The sequence below is a fragment of the Trachemys scripta genome, chromosome 1 (assembly GCF_013100865.1).
Source record: "Trachemys scripta elegans isolate TJP31775 chromosome 1, CAS_Tse_1.0, whole genome shotgun sequence".
NCBI lineage: Eukaryota > Metazoa > Chordata > Testudines > Emydidae > Trachemys > Trachemys scripta.
The window spans coordinates 319,623,004-319,639,667 of NC_048298.1; the positions used below are offsets into that span (position 1 = coordinate 319,623,004).

At 43.7% G+C, this 16,664-nt stretch overlaps 1 protein-coding gene across 1 annotated transcript in view; it reads right to left on the reverse strand.

Moving 5' to 3' along the window:
- Positions 1-11,014: 11,014 nt before the first annotated feature.
- Positions 11,015-16,664, reverse strand: part of DEUP1 (deuterosome assembly protein 1) — a 65,933-nt gene continuing 60,283 nt past the window's right edge. Inside the window, exon 13 of the mRNA XM_034759584.1 lies at positions 11,015-11,352. Coding sequence (XP_034615475.1) covers positions 11,179-11,352 — 174 coding nt within the window. The 3' untranslated portion in view covers positions 11,015-11,178. The remainder of the gene's footprint in view (positions 11,353-16,664) is intronic.

The window sequence follows — 16,664 nt, forward strand, 5'->3', positions numbered from 1 at the left end:
TTATTTATTTTTAGGTTCCCGCCCTACAATGCAGAAGAGAGAGGTGCCTAAAAAGGGACCCCATAGAAGCTAGCAAGCTGAATGAAGGGCCACCTAAGCTCTCCAGGAGTGAAATGCCGAGAAAGGTGACTTAGGTACCCAAGTTGCTGACCTGGCACACCTGGCTGATGGTCCAGAGATGGGCATCTCAGCTGGGGATCTTCAGCCACTAACCCTCTTCTGGAGTTAGGCACCTAAGCAAGGTCAGCTGCTTAGGTAGCCCTGGCCCAACCAGCTGAAACTGTCTTCCTGCCTGATACCTCTTTCCCACTCGCCGTATGAGTTCCTGTTCCCCCTATCTTCAGTGTGGGTTCTGTGCTTCTCTCCCACCTATTGCTGGCCTGCTGCCAGCCTTTCTGCTCTGGGGTCTGACAGGTATCGGGTGTTACGCTCCATACCTACAGGACCAGGCTCTGCTGGTGAGATAGGGCATCCCCTGCTTGCTTTTCCAATCCAGCCTTGGGGCCTCTGGGGCTTCGGCTTGAGCAAGGGCTCTGAGCTGCTCATTATGTGTGGGTCAGCATCTGGGTCTAGGTTGGTGGAAACTTAGGTGCCCTAGGGACTTAGGCAACCACGGGGTTAGGTGGCGGCTGAGCATTGGTTTTGAAAGTGTCAGTGGTACCTAAATGGTGGATTAGGTGCCTAAAGGGGTAGATAGGCCCAGATTCTCAGAGGTATTTAGGGGTCTATGTGCCTAAGTAACTTAGCCATTTTTGAAAATTCAACCCCCAAGCATGTGTTTTAACATTGTATAAGTGAGTAGTCACATTTAAATCAGTGGGGCTACTCGTGCATACAGTTAAATGTGCTTAAATCTTTGCCGGGTCAGAACCTATGGGTATTTACCTGTTACTGCATATAATCATAAAAATGTAGGGCTGGCCTGGAAGGGACCTCAAGAGGTCATCAAGTCCAGCCCCCTGAGCTGAAGTAGAACTAAATAAACCTAGACCTTCCCTGGCAGGTGATTGGCTAACCTGTTCTTAAAAACCTCCAATAATGGGGATTCCACAACCTCCCTTGGAAGCCTATTCCAAAGCTTAACTATCCTTGTAGTTAGAAAGTTTTAGTCTATATCTCCCTTGCTGCCCATAAGCCCATTACTCATGGTCCTACCTTCGGTGGTCGTGGAGAACAATTGATCACTGTCTTTTTTTATAACAGCACTTAACATATTTGAAGACTGTTTTTAGGTTCCCCCCTCAGTCTTCTTTTCTCAAGATTAAACATTCAATCATTTGTTTAACCTTTCTTCATAAGTAAGGTTCTTCTTCAAGTAGTGTCCCTATGCGTGATCCATTTCAGGTGCTCATGTGATAAGATTTCAGAGTAGCAGCCGTGTTAGTCTGTATCCGCAAAAAGAACAGGAGTACTTGTGGCACCTTAGAGACTAACACATTTATTAGAGCATAAGCTTTCGTGGACTACAGCCCACTTCTTCGGATGCATGTGATTAGAGATTTTCATTAGCTGTGTCCTTTCAGCCCACACATGCACTGTACATGTCCCGTGCTGTGGACGAACTGCCATCAATTCCTTCTCAACCACCTTCACCTGAGAGAGACCTGCTTTTAGCATGCCTCATCTTCTTAGAATCTTTTTCTTAGTGTTAGTTTAGCTTATTAAGTTGTTAGTTTAGTTTTTAGCAAGGGGAGGGCCTCCCCTTTTTCCCCCTCTCCTTTTTCCCCCTCCCCCGCATCACGGAGACTTGCTTTTTTCGGGAGAGCATGCCTGGCTCTCGAGACTTAAAACATTGCGTCACTTGCTGGGAGGCTATCCCAGTTGGCGATGGCCACTCCAGGTGTCTTCACTGCCTAGTGGAGTTACACATCCCGTGATCCCTTATGCAAATAACTACACCTGGCTTGGTTTGCAATTGAACCAAAAAGGTACTGGCCATTTGCCTTTGTCTGGGTAAAGACCTGTTTTGCCTCCTTGGTCTGTTTAGAGACTCCAAAACCCAATATCAGAGAGTATCCATAATTTCACATACACCTTCACTACATACATTTCACAGTTATATTCCCAGCCAGTATGCTATTCGTTTTCAAATGATATATTACAAAATATTTTTAAAATAAATATCATGGCAACAGTGTGTGAGGTGTATTCAGCTAGTCAGGCCAGCTGACCTTTCCTGTTATATATCAGGCAGCCCCTTGCCATCTGGCATTGGGGTGCTCTTAAGGGCACAGTGGCTTACATTGGAGTGTAGACGCAGAAAGAGCTGTTTGAATGGCTGCTATCACTAATGGCTGCAAGAGTACAGGCTCCTGCTGCATCACCCACACCATGGCTGAATCCCTGAGAGTTACTCAGTGATGTGGTCCAGAGATAGCTTGGTGAATTCTATGCCTGAGTGGCCCTGCAGTTGGGTCACATGAGTGGCTAGGCAGGGCGTCTTTGCCCCATGCAGCCCTCCATATTGACCGCCTCCTTTGTGGATGCCTCCACCCTCACCCACTCCTAGTACCAAGTGTGTGGCAAATTGGAAAAGAAGGGAAAGGAGAACAGGTGGCCAGGAGACATGCAATAGTAGGGGGTTTCTGTCCTTTACATGGTTTCACTGTTTGCACTTGTTTGTGCACTTTTATTTTTTTTAAAGATTCTGTTACTGGTGTTTTGGTGTGGTAATGGCAGCTGGTCTGCCTGGCAATGGGGTAATGTACTTCTCTAATACACATGTATAACTAAAGTTTATTGCTATCACTGTACCACAGCATACGATGTGTATTTAAAATAATAAAGGTAAACACATGATCATGGAGAACTAGGAATCAGCGTACAAACACTATTCCTCAATACAGTTATCTACATCAATTCATACTTCCATCACTTCTTTACATCAATCCAGATTGTGAATCATCCCCCCCACCCCATTCAAAAGCAGTCAGGTTATTCATAAGTACATTGCGTGGCAATCAACCCCCCCATCCCCCAAGCAGTGAAACCCTCCACAATCAATGAGTCTTATACCCATCACCCACAAGCATATTCACGAAGGTACAATACCCCCTTTTTCATTGGGCCTTGCAAGTCCATAATGTGGGAGCACAAAGCATCTCTGACTGCTGTTGCCCAGGTGCATCCAGTTCCAACAGTGGAGGGGCACTTTCTGGTTGAGGGTACCATTTCAGTGGCCCATCGCTTTCATAGGTCTAGTCAGGGGGAAATGGCTCACCTCTGGCTTAACAAATATGGTGCAGAGTTAAGTTCCCTCTAAGCTGTGTGGCCGCACAACGGGCCATCAAGGGTTGCGCGGGAGCTCAGGGCTGCGGTGAGGAGAGGCCTCTCCCCCAGCCCTGCCGAGAGAGGCTCTCCCGCAGCCCCAGAGCTGCTGTGGCCAGGGAGAGATGCTCTCCCCAAGCCCCAGAGCTGCCTTAACGGGGGAGAGGCGGGGAGAGGCACTCTCCCCTGGCCCTGGAGCTGTTGCGGGGAGTGAGGTCAAGGGCTGGGGGGGAGTCCTCCCTGCTGCAGTCCTGGGGCAGCCTGCACCCCAAACCCCTCATCTCTGGTCCCACTCCAGAGCCTGCATCCACAGGTGGAGCCCTCAACCTCCTGCCCCAGCCTTGAGCCCCCTCCCACACCCTGAGCCCCTCATCCCCAGCCCCACCCCAGAGCCTGCATCCCCAGCTGCAGCCCTCACCCCCCTGGACCTCAACCCTCTCCCCAGCCCTGAGCCCCCTCCCACACTCTGAACCCCTCGGCCCCACCCCGCCACACATCACCTCCATATTGGTGCACATAACAAAATTCATTCCATACATGTATGGGAAAATTTAGAGGGAACTTTGGAGTCACAGGAAGCCACGGTAATGCAGACAACACTGATGACACTGGCATCCAAATGGGTCTGTAAACATCTCCAATGGGATTTCAATCTGCCAAAAGCACATTCAACAACCATTCTGCACCTGCTGTGAATGTAATTAAGCTCTCTTTTGCCAGGGCCTCTGAAATCAGGTTATAGATTCATAAGACAAGGCAAAAGGTGGGCACAGTAATTCCATTTATGACAATGTTATTTGGTGAGAATAATGTCCCAGCTGGTCCATGAATACAGACTCCTGGGGTCATGAGCTTTTCCAGTGCAGCCTACCTTGACATTTATAACTTGACCTCTGTTGTTCACAAAGGTCTGTAACAAAAATGGAGTAGTCCCCTTTGCTGTTTAGGTACTCGTGTGCTTCTTGAAGAGGGAAAATTATGGGCACATAATCAATGGCCCCAGCACAGTTAGGAAACCCCATTTTCTCAAAGCCAGCAATTACCTCAGAAATATCTTTTATGCCTTGGGGTAAACCGCATGCCTGACTGGTGCAGAAACCTCCACCACCACTTAACCCACACTGGTTGGCAATGGACGTTAGCAGTCTGGAGTAGCCAGCTTCCAGACAGTTACAGCAACCCGCTTCTGGACCAGCAACGGGGACACAGTTGTGTGTCTTGACACTGGAGGGTCGGGGCAAGCTGCTCACAAAGCTTCAGAAATGTAGTTTTCTTCATGCAAAAGTTCTGGACATTGCTGGTCATCCCAGATCTGCATGACAATGTACTCCCATAAGCCTGTGCTTGTGGCCTGCTCCAGAAGCACTGGGCTACATAAGGGGCAGCGGTAACTGTACTGAGTACCATGAGCAGCATCAGCCAGTCTGAGCTGGCCATGTTTGTGTTTTCCTACTGCTCCATCATAAGCTGTGCCAGGTGCCTTTGGTGGGTCAGAACACGCCACTGATGTCCACCAGTGTCTCATGGAAGCACTGCCTGCTTCCTGACACAGGAATGAAAGCGCAAGCAAAAGAAGTTGTTCAAAAGGCGCCTCCTCCATAGTGCTGTCTCTAGTAGCTGGGAACACACAGATCAAAATGAGTGCTGGGCAGGGTGTGTTGGCAGGCTGTTCACACTGTCTGTAATGTGTAGGGTGGACAGTCAAGTTTTCCCACAGTGCACCACAGTCAAAGGACTAGAGTGGTCGTGTTTCAGGAGAGTGCTGTGGAGTCTGAGATATGGTTGGTTTTATTCAGGCCTGCGTGCTGCAGTATGGATGCCAGATCCCAAGGTTCAAGCTCTTTTTAGAAAATCCCTAATGTAGGGTTAACACTCAGTGTAGACGCTCAAGCCCTGGGTTCTTGAATCCAGGGTCAGCTGACTCAAGTCCCACTAATCCTAGGTTTACATTGCAGACTAGACATACCCTCAGACTCTCCAGTATCTCTGTTAATAACAGCAACGTACTAACTTTTGGCTGGATAAGCCAAAGTCAGTGTCAAAATCCAACATTTAGAGGTTTGAAAAAACCAAGAAAGATGTGATATCATGATGATTTTTCATAACATTTGTCCATCTTTGGTTTGATTTGGTAGAGTTTTAGTAGCCACTCCCTACATGGCTCGCTGATCATTGAGACTAGTGTCTGACTTGTTCTTGCATTCATTACAAGTTTTGCCTGTTAGCCAGGTTCAGATCTAGTATGACTGGTAGCTTTTATGGTGTGACTTGTAGAAGCAAGTTGTTTTTACTTCCTGCCCTTAGAGTGGAATGGAATGTGGGTTAGCGCACCAGACAGATTAATCCTGTCACTTTACAGAGCTGGCCTTTGGGCCACATGCTCTTTAGGACTCTCCCAATAGAAGTATCATAGAATATTAGGGTTGGAAGGGACCTCAGGAGGTCATCTAGTCCAACGCCCTGCTCAAAGCCGGACCAATCCCCAGACAGATTTTTGCCCCAAATCCCTAAATGGCCCCCGCAAGGATTGAACTCCCAACTCTGGGTTTAGCAAGCCAATGCTCAAATCACTGAGCTATTCCTCCCCCTTAAATGAGAGATGAATTTCATTTTGCTGCAAAGCTAACTTTCACATTGCGAGCCCATCACTAGGGTGTTTTCCTAGTTCTCAACATGGCTGTGAATGGCTGACCTTTGGAACCCACAAACTTTGTGGATTTCCAGGGTTTTTGGAAGCCCCTGGACTGACTTGTAGATGACTGTGTGTGTGTTGAATAGCCCCACCAATAGCCCTGGGGATGAGGTGGGACAGAATAATAATAAAGAGAAAACACAAATGAGAAAATTGGGTTGGAGATAGACAGAATGGATGGGAAATGGAAGGTAAGAAAAAGAGGAGGCTAAAGAGAAGGAAAAAAGAAAATATCTACCCAACTTTCAGGTGAGTGATTTTAATATATTTATGCTCCTTTATTGTTATTTCACTGACAGATCTCACTTCCAATGTAAGTCTTGGAAAAATGGATAGGATAGGTTAGCAGCCCGTAGGCCACAATCTATTTCAAAATTATCCCTTGATAAAACAGGTTGGCAAGAATACACAACTGATCTTCATTTCTCCTGCTGCAAAGGAAGCTGGCAGCTTTTTATTTAAAATGAGCCTTTCAATTGGGGTGCTAAAAATATTTTTGGGAGGCCTTTGAAAAATGTTAAAAACAGTATTGCTGCTTAGATATCTGCTCTATTGCTCAATTGCTCATACTCAAGTTTTCATAAACTTTAGCATCAGGTCACTGCATCTTGTCCTAGCAACTTCTGAAGGAATTTATGCACAATAATTCCTAATTATTTTAAATTGTAATTTATTAAAACATTTTAATTTATATTCTTACCTGCAAGTTTATATAGCCTCTGATCCTTGTCCCCTTTTGAGTATTCTTTGTCGACTATACAAATTTAGGTCCTGCAGTTGGTCATCACGTATATTATATCTCAATCCTCATTATATTTGATGGCCACCATAAATTTTCCTAGTTTTCCCACTAACTTTACTAAAATGTGGCAATTAGAGCACAAAGTATTTTAGGTGCCCCACCACCCAGCAATTTCTAGATTGCACCTCCCAATCAATCTGATCATGGATGAGTTTTCACCTTTTTTTACGTACTTAATAAAAGTATCAAATGTATTTTGATTTTTAAAATATGCCCCTGCATAGTTTGTTGGTTCAGATATCTGTACATAACCCCTTTGCCCCTCCCTGCATTTACAAATGTTATCAAATTAAGTTGTGAACTCCTCACCTATTCACAATGAACAAAGTACATTCCCTTACCACTCCCTGGTCCTCGCCTCTGGGGAATGGAGAGCAAATAGGCTTTAAAGTTTGCCCTGAAGGTCAATATATCTGGGTTCTGGTGAATCTAGATGACGCAGATTCAGAGTCAAGGATCCCTTGATGAAATTGCTCTACCAGCAACTCCCTGCTGTTTAAAGTAGGGGATTGTCAATTCAGCAACCTTAGCTGATTTCATCTGGGAAGTTATTACACAAAGAAAAAGATCACATTTCAGGTAAGTGGGTAAAAACCAGCACTTGGATTTATATCTAGAAATTATATGACAACCAGTGCCTATCAGGTGTAATGTGATCTGTGCAGGAAACATTGGTTAGCAAGTAAGTTTCTATGTGCACTACCTGAAGTTTCCAAATGGCATTTTGGTGCACTGTGTACCATGAGTCTATGGTATATGGCACTGCAAGAAAGTTGAATGAGTAATTGCAGCAAACAAGGTTATTAATTTGGCCAGATGTATTTTTTTAATCAACTAATTTGTTGGACAGCTTTCTTCTAAATAGTCACATAGGCCCAGATCTCCAAAAATATTTAGATGCCTACCTACCTCTTTAGGCACCTAATTCCACCATTTAGGTGCCACTAACCTTGTAGGCATCTAAGTTTCTGCTGGTTGGTATTCACAAAGCCACCTACACCCTGATGCTGCCCACAGCTAATGAACAGCTCAAAGCCCTTCTCAAACTAGGGAAGGTTGATCCTGTAGGCATGCTTAGAGCAGGCACATACCTGGCAGTCCCTGCAGCAGGTGGTCCAGATGTAGGCCACCAATAGGTAGGGTGCATGGGGAAACATCCGGCAAACATGAGAGAGTATTGCCCATGAACAGGAGGCAGTGAGAGAGATGTTATCAGCTGTAAGGACATGGACTACATAAGCGGCTGACTTGGCTTCGGCACCTAGCTCCAGGAGAAGGTTTGCAGCTGAGGATCGCCAGCAGAAGGAAATACCTATCTCTGGCCCATCAGCCAGGTACAAAAGGTCAGCAGTTTAGATGCCTAAGCCCTTCTTTTTTTCCCACCCCTCTCCCCACCATTTTACTCCTGGTTAGCTCAGGCAGCTCCCTGCTTAGCTTGCTGACTTCTGAGGATCCCTTTCTTAGGGGCTGGGTCACAGGTGCTAACTTTTATTTTTCCCAGTGGGTACTCCACCCCTGCTCCACCCTGAGGCCCTACACCCACTCTGCCCCTCCCCACAAGGTCCTGCCCTCACTCTGCCTTTTCCCGCCCCTGCTCTGCCCCTGCTTAGTCCCCTCCCCCTGCTCCGCCCCCTCTCCCCTAGACCCTGCCCTCGCTTTTCCTCTTCCCACCCCCCGCCATTCACTGCTCTCAACCCTCCCATGAGCACCTCCCTACCAGCAACCCAACAGCTGATTAGTGGCCCCACCCAACACCTGATTGGTGGACCCCACTGAACAGCTATGGTTGGTGTGTGCTGAGCACCCTCTCTTTCTTTTCTGTGGTTGAGCCTGGAGCACCCACGGAGTAGGTGCCTATGGGCTGGGTTCACAAAGGTATTTAAGTGTTGCAATGCTACAAGATCAGGTGACATCTGAGTGGTGGTTTGAGAATGTCAGCAGTGCCTAAATGTTGGCACCTAAAGAGGCAATTAAGTACTTAATGCATTTTAGTACCATTGTGAATCTGGCCTCAGGCACATAACTCTCTCCATGCTTGGGGCTGAGGATTTCACTGGACTGTGCAGGGATTAGGTGTTGTAACCCGCTGTGGAACAACACCTAAGTACCTTTGAGGAGCTGAGTAATACTGACTCGTTATATGTTTGAATATTTTACTTGGAAAAGAAACAAGGCTAATATGTCAATATCTTCTAGTATCTTCCTTTCTATCATTCTTAAAGGCAAATTTTTGCTTTCTTAGTCTCCAGGGCAGACTTCTGACTTATAATTTACTGAATATTATTTCCTAAATTTATACCATAGTTCTTTTAAAACTTCCAGATGCATTGTCTTTTAAACTGAAGGTTTACATTTATTTAGTTTGTTCAAATACTCTTTCATCATCTTTTTGTTCACTCTTTACTCTCCAGCTTTCTTTAGTTATTTGCCTGAGTTTAAGGTTCTTTTATATTTTCATTATCATTACCCATTTTATTGAAAACTGAGCAAATTTGGTATTTAAAATCTGGCTATTTTATCTAAGTGTGAAATAGTGTGTTTTGCTATATTGGAAATATAGCTTCCAAAAACAATTCACATTTTGGTGTGGGTTTGAATATTAATGATAATTCTGTTACTCACAAACCAGTCTATTTGGTTCACCAGTATTATTTTTATCCAGCTTTTTCCATGAAGTTGCAAACAGAAAATGCAGTACATGCTGTACTGTAGTTTTTCTGTAACTATTCCATTAAAGTCGATTGTTAATATGTCTCCTGTAGTTTCTGACTGTTCCACTTACACAAGGAAATAATTTAGTATGAACTGCAAATAAAAGGAATTGTTGTGTGAAACAGACAGTTACTCAAGATGCAGAGCATTGGGTTGGAAGAAGGATTGGAAAAGTAGTAACTGCTAAGAGCCTTTACAAAGGGGATATTCAGCAATCTAGGTAGTCTGAGGACAAAGGTTTTACATGTTCTACACTGTGATAAAAACAATAGGCCAACATTATACTTAAACACCAATATTTGCTTTACAAAAAGATTTACTTTTAAGAATAATTTTTTTCAGATATTTAAATATTAATGAAAAACTTTTAAACCATTATAGGTAGGGCCCTACCAAATTCACAGTCCATTTTGGTCAGTTTCACGGTCATACGATTTTTAAAATTGTAAATTTCATGATATCAGCTATTTAAATGTGAAATTTCAGTGTTGTAACTGTAGGAGTCCTGACCCAAAAAGGAGTTGTGTGTATGGGTCACAAGGTTATTGTAGGGGGGGTTGCGGTACTGATACCCTTACTCTGCGCTGCTGCTGGCTGTGGTGCTGCCTTTAGAGCTGGGCAGCTGAAGAGTAGTGGCTGTTGGCCATGTGCCCAGCTCTGATGGCAGAGCTACTGCCAGCAGCAGCACAGAAGTAAGGATAGTATGGTATGGTACTACCACCCTTACTTCTGCACTGCTGCTGGTGGGGCGCCGCCTTCAGAGCGGGGCACCCAGCCAACAGCTGCTGCTCTCCAGCTCCCCAGCTCTGAAGACGGCGCAGAAGTAAGGGTGGTAATACCGCAACCTCCCTAAAATAACCTTGCGACCCTCCCCCTCCCTCCCCTGCAACCCTCTTTTGGATAAGGATCCCCAATTTGAGAAACGCTGGTCTTCCCTGTGAAATCTATATAGTATATGGTAAAAGCACACAAAAGACCAGATTTCACGGTCCGTGATGCGTTTTTCATGGCCGTGAATTTGATAGGGCCCTAATTATAGGTAAGATGCTCTGTTCCAACTGAACTCTGCTTAGCACAGCAATGCAAACTGTGGTGGGAAAGGTGAATTCAAGATATGTTTGCCCTTTCCCTACTCTTGACCATGCCGTGGGCTTGCCTGGTCCTAAGCACAGGTTAGAGCAGGCTCAGCTGCAATGGACATAAACGGCTATTCTTGTAGCCAAGCATAACCAGAGCACAGCTATGCCCCTGATGCTCTAAGCTGTGAATAGGACAGTGTCAACCTGTTATTCCAGTTCTATGCAAGCTAGAGAATCCCCTTAGACTAGGTATAGTCTCAAGTGGCCAGCTCCATTGATTATATAGCTCTCTTACCCCATCAAGTTTCATGTATCTTTACTTAATTTACAGTGGTCCAAATGGGTTTCTCGAGCACACAATTCAAGTAGACAAAAACAAATTACATATTTAATTTCTAGATATGTCTTAGATTGCAAATATTCGCTGTAACTAAAGCCATAACAGAGCAATATGTCATGTTAATATAGGAATGCAAACCCCTCCCCCCCATTTATGTTACAAGACACTAGCTGTCTTCTGTGTAAATTCAAGAAAATGGTAGCAGAGTTTAGTTTTGAGAATCAGAAGAGTAACTATTTGGTTATACCTTTATTTTTTTTAAACTGCAAATAAAAAGCTAAAAGGCTCATATATGTCTATTTTGCTTTAGCCTGGCATATTTTTTGACTGTATTTTCAGAATGCCTTTGCAGTTCTTCAATGTGTGAATTTAAAATCTCTTCAAATTCTTTTGCTCGTTTCTCTTCTTCTTGAAAGAACTTTTCTGTTGCAGTTGTAGGTAAGGACCTCTCTGGGGGAAGCTGAACAATACATAGAGCAGGCACAGTTAGTAATGAATTGAAAGTACAGCAATAATTTTACATTACTGAAGCATAAAACAAAATTTTCATCTTAAGTTTTACAAGCTAGTAACTTTGCATATTTTCTATCTTTTACTAAAACATAGACTTAGTCCTTAGGTGTGTCACTACATATTTAAATGTACTACTGGTCACAATTTGGCTCCCCTGCTATCCTCAAGACCCTTGGGCCAGTCACAGGACACTTCAGTCCCTGCTGTAGTTTAGAATAGCCTCTAGCAAACACTATTTGAAATGATGGGATATATTGAATAAAAAAGACTTTTTGCATCTTAAGAAGTTAGATAGACAGTTCTCTAAAAGAATGTTAATTCAGTAATACTAGCAACCAAGACACTCAATCGTGCTGGGTATACACGAGACCAAAAAGCCCAGGAGCTGTCAGAGATTTTGTCTTTATAGAGGTCAGCTAATGTCAGACTTTATTTTCTTCTGTCTCTCTTCTGAAATAAAGGTTATCGTAGAAGATAAGTTAAATGCTGGAATTTTGTGAGCGCTGTAATTGGCCCTTCCACTTGTTTGCTCAAACTTTTGTTTCTGAAGGTATTTTGTGATGGCTGCTGAGGTCTGAGTAACATGATGAGAAGGTTGTCCAGAGAAAGACAGACATGTATCCTTTTCACTTGAAGGGAGGGCTGAAATACGGCATTTGTGAACCGCATAGAACTTACAAGTCCAAAAAGGGAGTACTCTGTATTGAAAAAGCTTCTTGTGTTGCAGAAGCTAAAGTATCTCTGGGTGACTCTCCCTGATCAGTGGGAACTACAGGAAATTTATTTTTGTATTCTGATGTTTGGGGAAGAAAATTCTGCAATGATGGATTTCAGTATTTCCACTTAAAATATTGATCTCCTTATGGACCTGTTGAGACACCTGAGATTTCTATGTCATTGTTTCTCTTTGTACCACAAAGAATCTTGTGCCCTTTCCAAAATAACTGTTTCTTCATGAAGCTGGTTCTGTTGTTCCAATTAGTAGAAGATGGCCGACTGCACCTTTTATTTTCTGGTATCACAAAGGGTCTTACTGATAGTGTTGGTTTATTTTAATGTACATGGGGAAAGGATAAACTTGTCTCTTGGACATCTCAAGCACCCATTTTCTTAGACGATTCATTCCCAGATGACAATTAAAGGGGGAAATCTGCCCAGACTTCAGAAACCCCTTATTCCCTTGTTAAAGCATCAGTGACTGCTTTGTCTCTGTGCTCCCTAAAGAGCTTACCAACAAAACATTTAGAAGGATATCAGAGTTTAGAATGCTATTCTATGGTTGCCCTGGGAACATATATTTGAATGTATAGCAACTCAGTCAGGTGAAGCATCATTCTTGAAAAAGTTGCTAGGGAAGCATAATTAAAGTAGATTTTATGTCGTGTTTTTCTTTGTGCACACTCACAGTGGCCTCCGAGTTGAGCATAGACCTCCCACAATAAGAGATTGCAGGCAATACTATCAGCCCTGAGGCAGTTGTACCCAAGTTTTGTTTGAATTATTTTATTTTCCTGTCTGTGTATTTGGCAGGAATACTACCTCAGTTAGTATAACTATGTCCTTTACTAAGAATGCAGCAGGCTTAACTTAAGGCAGAGTAATGAAAAATTTGTAGTCGTTAGGTACGAGTAGGTCTCAATAGAGAAATTCCCACTCCTTTATAAACCAGCAGAGGAAAAATCACACACCTCTTCATCAACTTTCCAATTTTTATTTATTTAACAACTTATTTATTGGTGTTTCATTTTCTAAGAAAATAAGCACTTATGAAGCTAAACCCCCATTTGTGCTTAATTCTGGAAAATTTAGTTGAGAGTCTGATGTATCTTACTCAGAGCCTCAGGTTTAGAGATTTCGCCTCTTTAGAGGATCTAAAGGGGAGAGTCTCTCTCGGCAGAGGATTTAAGACTTTATGCTTACGATTGAGATGCTAAAGGAGCACACAAGGATGATAAAGCCATTGTGGAGAAACGAAATTAATTCTTTGCATTGGTCTTCACGGCTGAGGATGTGAGGAAGATTCCCAAACCTGAGCCATTGTTTTTAGGTGACAAATCTGAGGAACTCTCCCAGATTGACGTGTGATTAGAGGAGATTTTGGAAGAAATCGATAACCTAAACAGTAATAAGTCAGGAGGACCAGATGGTATTCACCCAAGAGTTCTGATGGAACTCAAAATGTGAAATTGCAGAACTACTAGCTGTAGTCTGTAACCTATCATTTAAATCCGCTTCTGTACCAAATAACTAGAGGATAGCTAATGTGATGCCAATTTTTAAAAAGGGCTCCAGAGGTGATCCCTGCAATTACAGGCCGGTAAGCCTGACTTCAGTCCCGAGCAAACTGGTTGAAACGATAGTAAAGAACAAAATTGTTAGAAACATAGATGAACATAATTTGTTGGGGAAGAATAAACATGTTTTTTGTAAAGGGAAATCATGCCTCACCAATCTACTAGAATTCTTTGAGGGGGTCAACAAGCATGTGGACAAGAGGGATCTAGTGGATATAGTGTACTTAGATTTTCAGAAACCCTTTGACAAGGTCCCTCATCAAAGGCTTTTAAGAAAATTAAGCTGTTATGGGATAAGAGAGAAGGTCCTCTCATGGACTGGTAACTGGTTAAAAGATAGGAAACAAAGGGTAGGAATAAATGGTCAGTTTTCAGAATGGAGAGAGGTAAATAGTGGTGTCTCCCAGGGGTCTGTACTGGGCCCAGTCCTATTTAACATATTCATAAACTATCTGGAAAAAGGGGTAAACAGTGAGGTGGCAAAAATTGCAGATGATACAAAACTACTCAAGATAGTTAAGTCCCAGGCAGACTGTGAAGAGCTACAAAAGGATCTCTCACAACTGGGTGACTGGGCAACAAAATGGCAGATGAAATTCAATGTTGATAAATACGAAGTAATGCATATTGGAAAACATAATCCTAGCTATACATATAAAATAATGGGGTCTAACTTAGCTGTTACCACTCAAGAAAGAGATCTTGGAGTCATTGTGGAGAGTTCTCTGAAAACATCCACTCAATGTGCAGCGGTAGTCAAAAAAGCTAACAGAATGTTGGGAATCATTAAGAAACGGATAGATAAGACAGAAAATATCATATTGTCTCTATATAAATCCATGGTACGCTCACATCTTGAATACTGCGTGCAGATGTGGTCACCCCATCTCAAAAAAGATATATTGGAATTGGAAAAGGTTCAGAAAAGGGCAACAAAAATGATTAGGGGTATAGAACAACTGCCATATGAGGAGAGACTGGGACTTTTCAGCTTGGAAAAGAGACAATTAAGGGGGGATATGATAGAGGCCAATAAAATCATGACTGGTGTGGAGAAAGTAAAGAAGTTTATTTACTCCTTATCATAACACAAGAATTACGGGTCACCAAATGAAATCAACAGGCAGCAGGTTTAAAATAAACAAAAGGAAGTATTTTTTTCACCCAAGGCACAGTCAACCTGTGGAACTCCTTGCCAGAGGATGTTGTGAAGGCCAAGACCATAACAGGGTTCAAAAAGAACTAGATACGTTCATGGAGCATAGGTCCATCAATGGCTATTAGCCAAGATGGACAGGGAAGGTGTGCCCAGCCTCTGTTTCCCAGAAGCTGGGAATGGGTGACAGGGGATGGATCACTTGATGATTACCTGTCCTATTCTTTCTCTCTGGGGCACCTGGCATTGGCCACTGTTGGAAGACTCATAGACTTTAAGGTCAGAAGGGACCATTATGATCATCTAGTCTGACCTCCCGCATGATGCAGGCCACAAAAGCCGTCCCAACCCCTTTCCCTTGACTCTGCTGTTGAAGTCCCCAAATCCTTTGGTTTAATGACTTCAAGTAGCAGAGAATCCTCCAGCTAGCGACCGCTGCCCCATGCTGCGGAGGAAGGCGAAAAACCTCCAGGGCCTCTGCCAATCTACCCTGGAGGAAAATTCCTTCCCGACCCCAAATATGGCGATCAGTAGAACCCCAAGCATGCAGGCAAGATTTTCCAGCCAGACCCTCATTGGCCATTGATACTATTTACCAGCGATGGCACGCTGTTTATTTGACTAAAATCATGTTATCCCATTAAACCATTCCCTCCATAAACTTATCTAGCTTAATCTTAAAGCCAGACAGGTCCTTCGCCCCCACCGTTTCTCTCGGAAGGCTATTCCAATATTTCACCCCTCTGACGGTTAGAAACCTTCGTCTAATTTCAAGCCTAAACTTCCCCACGGCCAGTTTATATCCATTCGTTCTCGTGTCCACATTAGTACTGAACTGAAATAATTCCTCTCTCTCCCTGGTATTTATCCCTCTGATATATTTAAAGAGAGCTATCATATCCCCCCTCAGCCTTCTTTTGGTTAGGCTAAACAAATCGAGCTCCTCGAGTCTCCTTTCATATGACAGGTTTTCCATTCCTCTGATCATCCTAGTGGCCCTTCTCTGTACCCGTTCCAGTTTGAGTTCATCCTTTTTAAACATTGGAGACCAGAACTGCACACAGTACTCCAAATGAGGTCTCACCAGTGCCTTGTACAACGGAAGCAGCACCTCCTTATCCCTACTAGATATACCTCGCCTAATGCATCCCAAGACCGCATTGGCTTTTTTCAGTGCCACGTCACATTGTCGACTCATAGTCATCCTGCGGTCTACCAGGACTCCGAGGTCTTTCTCCTCCTCCATTACAGACAGGATACTGGGCTAGATGGACCTTTGGTCTGACCGAGTATGACCGTTCTTATGTTCTTATGCTGTCCTTTTAAATGCTAAGATCCTTCACCAGTCCCTAGGTCAAAAATCCCTGGGAAAAGGTGGGAGGGGCCCATGAAGGGGAGAGTGCTATTCCTGGGAGATTGTAAGGAAAGTCTACAGGGATGTATCCTGCATATCTCCTTAAGGAAAATAGTGGCCATTTTATGACCTCCTGTGGGACCCTTGTAGGTTGGAAGGGGAGAGGAGGAAGGCCTATCTACCAGAGTAGAGGATCTGAATCACTTCACCCCATGCTCCCTGCTGCTGGATCTGTGCTGACTAGGGACTGACTGCACAAAATGAGGAATGAGCTGGAACCATTGAAGGCAAATTACCCATTGGTATCAGAAAGGTCACAGGAGCTGGTATAGAACCATAAGATTAGACAGGATCACAAGGATCATTTAATCTAACTTTTCATGGCAGCTGAGGCCTTACAGGTAAAATTGCTTATAGGAAGAGGGCATGTTTTGTGGTCTTCTCAAGCACCTTAG